Source organism: Dipodomys ordii, unplaced genomic scaffold (genome assembly GCF_000151885.1).
Source record: "Dipodomys ordii isolate 6190 unplaced genomic scaffold, Dord_2.0 Scaffold8, whole genome shotgun sequence".
Classification (NCBI taxonomy): Eukaryota; Metazoa; Chordata; class Mammalia; order Rodentia; family Heteromyidae; genus Dipodomys; species Dipodomys ordii.
Window position 1 is genome coordinate 18,422,086 of NW_012267224.1, and position 3,546 is coordinate 18,425,631.

Here is a 3,546-nt window from a genome sequence, read left to right on the forward strand (position 1 = left end):
AGAAGTGGTGCTGTGGCTCAAGTGGTAGAGTGCTAGCCTTAAGCTGAAGAGCTGAAGGACAGCACCCAGGCCCAGAGTTCAGGCCCCACAACTGACAAAAAAAAATTAAAAAAAAAAATTGTTCCACTGCCTCAAAAGCACACACACACACAAAAGAAATTAAAATAAGCAGTGAAGGTTGAATTTCTCATTTAATGTTAATGAGCTTTTCAAAATACAGCAAATGGTCCTGCTGTGGACAAAAGTCTTAAATAGGTATGTGAGTTTCCTTTCTGTTACTTTAAGAAAACTATGTAGTAATGTCTGGCTGTCTTTTTAAAAGCAACTGTGTGTCTATGGACTGGGATAAAGATGGAGACATCCTAGCAGTAATTGCTGAGAAATCTAATTGCATTTATCTATGGGATGCCAACACAAACAAGACCAGCCAACTAGACAGCGGCATGAGGTGAGAGTTTTTCTGGCTGTTCAAGTGGTGGTCTCCACACTTTATTTTTTTTTATTTATCTTATGTTTTGGGGTTAACATTAGTAATTGTATATATTAATGGGGTACAAAGTGATACTTAACACATGCATACAGTATACAGCATAAAGTGGAAATTAGCCTTTCCCAACTGGTTTTTTTAGTTGTTTTATTTTTAAATCTTCACTTATGACTATTTGTAGGCCTGATGCTGACAGTTCCTGCTATTTTGACTTTAAAGATACCTTGAGTTATTTTCTTCTAAAAGCAAAAGCTTATTTTATTAATAGTTTATGTTGATTATACATAATATATTATTGTAGATACTATATATTATTTATGTATTATCCTTCTGATTTTATTCCGTTAATTAGAATAAAGCTATTATAACCAAGAAATAGAAATAGCTTCTGGCTGGGCACCGGTGGCTAATCCCTGTAATCCTACTCAGGTGGCTGAGAGCTGAGGATGAAGGTTCAAAGCCAGCTCAGGCATACAAATCTGAGACAATCTTGTCTCCAATTAACCAGAAAAAAAGCATAGGGGAGATATGACTCAAGTGATAGAGCAGGAGCCTTGAGCAAAAAAAAAAAAAAAAACAGTATAGGAAGGGAAGGGAAGGGAGAAGAAGAAAGGAGGGAAGGAGGAAGGGGAAAGGGGGAAGAGAAGGAAGGGAAGGTTAGGTTAGTTGCTTTCAGGAGATTACACTAAAAATGGCAAAGACGAGACAAATTGTCTCTGGGGAAGTATAAAGAAGTGATTGGCTGTGGGGATCTTTGGGTCTGGAGGTCCAATGATACAGTGAAGTCTCATGGCCCAGCCCTTCTTTTTTCTGTACTGACTTTATTCGAAGTCACATTCTCACCAGCAGCTGTAGACTCAGCTTATTCTTCACAAAAAGGAGCCAGGCCCTTCCCTCTTCCGAAGTCTCTCAGTTAAGTAGACAAAGCATGAGGAGGGTAGGATTGGGATTGACATTTCTCAAGAAGTACTGGTCAGATGGCATAAATTACAGATCCCCACTAAAAGAGAAAAAGATTTCACATATGGAAAAACAATACTGTTACAACTAAAACTGCCATTGAAGCCTTAGGTAAGTTACTCAGATTTTCACTAAGCCTCGCCTGTTCGAAATGAGTATAGAAATGATATCTGCTTCGTGGTGTCATGGGGCCACAGGTGAACAGCATGCAATGACATACACACTCTGTTCAGATGTACGCCTCCAGTTTATTTATTTAGTAAAGAATAATAACAGAACCCAGAGAAAGATAGATGGCCAGGAAGAACCGAGCCAAAAATGACCTTTGCATAGAGACCCTGACTCCAGATGGCTCAGGAGCGGTGGAGTAGAGTTGCAGGAACTATCTTCCCAGTGTAAAGTCTTTCTCAGTCTTAGAATGTTCATTTTTTTCTTCAGCCTTTACACACTTTGGGTTTACATAAACACTTTTCAGAAAGCTCTTACAGGTACTCCACCCTCTGAGCAACACCTCCAGCCCCTTGTAATTTTCAAAGCATGTTGTCTTTCTACTTGTGTTTCCCCCATGTTGTTGAAGGTGACAAGCACATGCCAGAACATGCAGCCATTGTGCTTTCCCTACAGCTGGGATCATAGGTATGTGTCACGGTGCCCAGCCACTTAGTGAGACAGAATCTTGGGAACTTAAATAAAGCATGGAGTTTCACCATCTAGTAAGGTGTGTGTGTGTGTGTGTGTGTGTGTGTGTGTGTGTGTGTGTGTGTGTTTTACCACAATTTAAAACATCACTAAGTAGACAAATTAATATCATGAGTCATCCTGACATTTAAGATTTCATCATTACCGAGTTAAAGTCTATATTATATATTTGTTCTTTGAGTCTAGTAGATATTGTCATCTTAAAGCATCTCCAAAATTTGTTTAGCACTTAATATTTGGAAGTTATGTTGTAATTTTGTTCTTGAGTAGAGATTAAATTTATTCATGAAGTACTTTTTTTTAAAAAAGGATTATTTTGAGGTCATATTGTTACTTGTCAAATAATGTTAGTCAAATAATCGAAATCATTTATATCTCAACATCACAGGGATGAAATGTCTTTCCTTGTTTGGTCAAAAGTTGGAAGTTTCCTGGCTGTTGGAACTATGAAAGGAAATTTGCTTATTTATAATCATCAGACATCTCGAAAGATTCCTGTCCTTGGTACGTGACAGCTGGAAACACTGCTAAATATTTGAGATGCTTTAGCTCACATTAAATTTGTGGCCTTGGATCCGCTGGTGCTGCAGCAGATCTGTCTCGGCATGAACACCATCCCTTGCCCAGCCTTACACAGCTAAACGGGAAGATCACTTCTGCTTACTGGAAATTTCCCAGTAACACATATTCATTTTGTCCCCTATGGTAGATAGATAAGAGCCTTTGGTAGCTCTTTGAATGGAGCACATGCAGATTCCTAATTCGAATCCCTCATTCTGTCCAAATAGCAGTTCGATCTAGGTGTTGGCCTATAGGTCTATAGGTTTTTGTCTCTAGGTTCATGACCAGACGGTGTTTGCTTTGATTTCTTTTTTTTTTTTTTGTCGGTCATGGGGCCTGAACTCTGGGCCTTGGCGCTGTCCCTCAGCTCTTCAGCTCAAGGCTAGCGCTCTACCACTTGAGCCACAGCGCCACTTCCTTGCTTTGATTTCTTGTTTGACCTGGTGTTAGGTTCTTTGGTTCCTCCAGATCTCCAGATATGGTCACTTGGCACCTGCCCTCTGAATACCTCGAAGACTGGGAGGGTACATGAAGATGACCAGGAAAGACAGAAGTGTGAAACCATGATGACACCTCAGAAAATCTGAGAGGGCTGCTCCATTAAGAACGCTCATTGGCTCAATTATTTCCACGTGTATATATCTCTTTAATATTTATTTCAATTTTTGGTTTAGGGCTGGGAAGGTGGCTCAGTGGTAGAGCACTTGCCTTTCATGCATGAGGCCCTGGGTTCGATTCCTCAGTACCACATAAGCAAAAAAGAAAAAAGCCGGAAGTGGCGCTGTGGCTCAAGTGGTAGAGCGCTAGCCTTGAGCTGAAGAGCTGAGGGACAGCGTCCA

At 40.2% G+C, this 3,546-nt stretch overlaps 1 protein-coding gene across 1 annotated transcript in view; it reads left to right on the forward strand.

Annotated features, from left to right (window-relative positions):
* Positions 1 to 299: 299 nt before the first annotated feature.
* The window catches only part of Wdr19 (WD repeat domain 19), a 52,328-nt gene continuing 49,081 nt past the window's right edge, over positions 300 to 3,546 (forward strand). The window contains exons 1-3 of the mRNA XM_013008903.1: positions 300 to 448; positions 2,535 to 2,650; positions 3,176 to 3,231. Of these exons, the coding sequence (XP_012864357.1) occupies positions 300 to 448; positions 2,535 to 2,650; positions 3,176 to 3,231 (321 nt within the window). The remainder of the gene's footprint in view (positions 449 to 2,534; positions 2,651 to 3,175; positions 3,232 to 3,546) is intronic.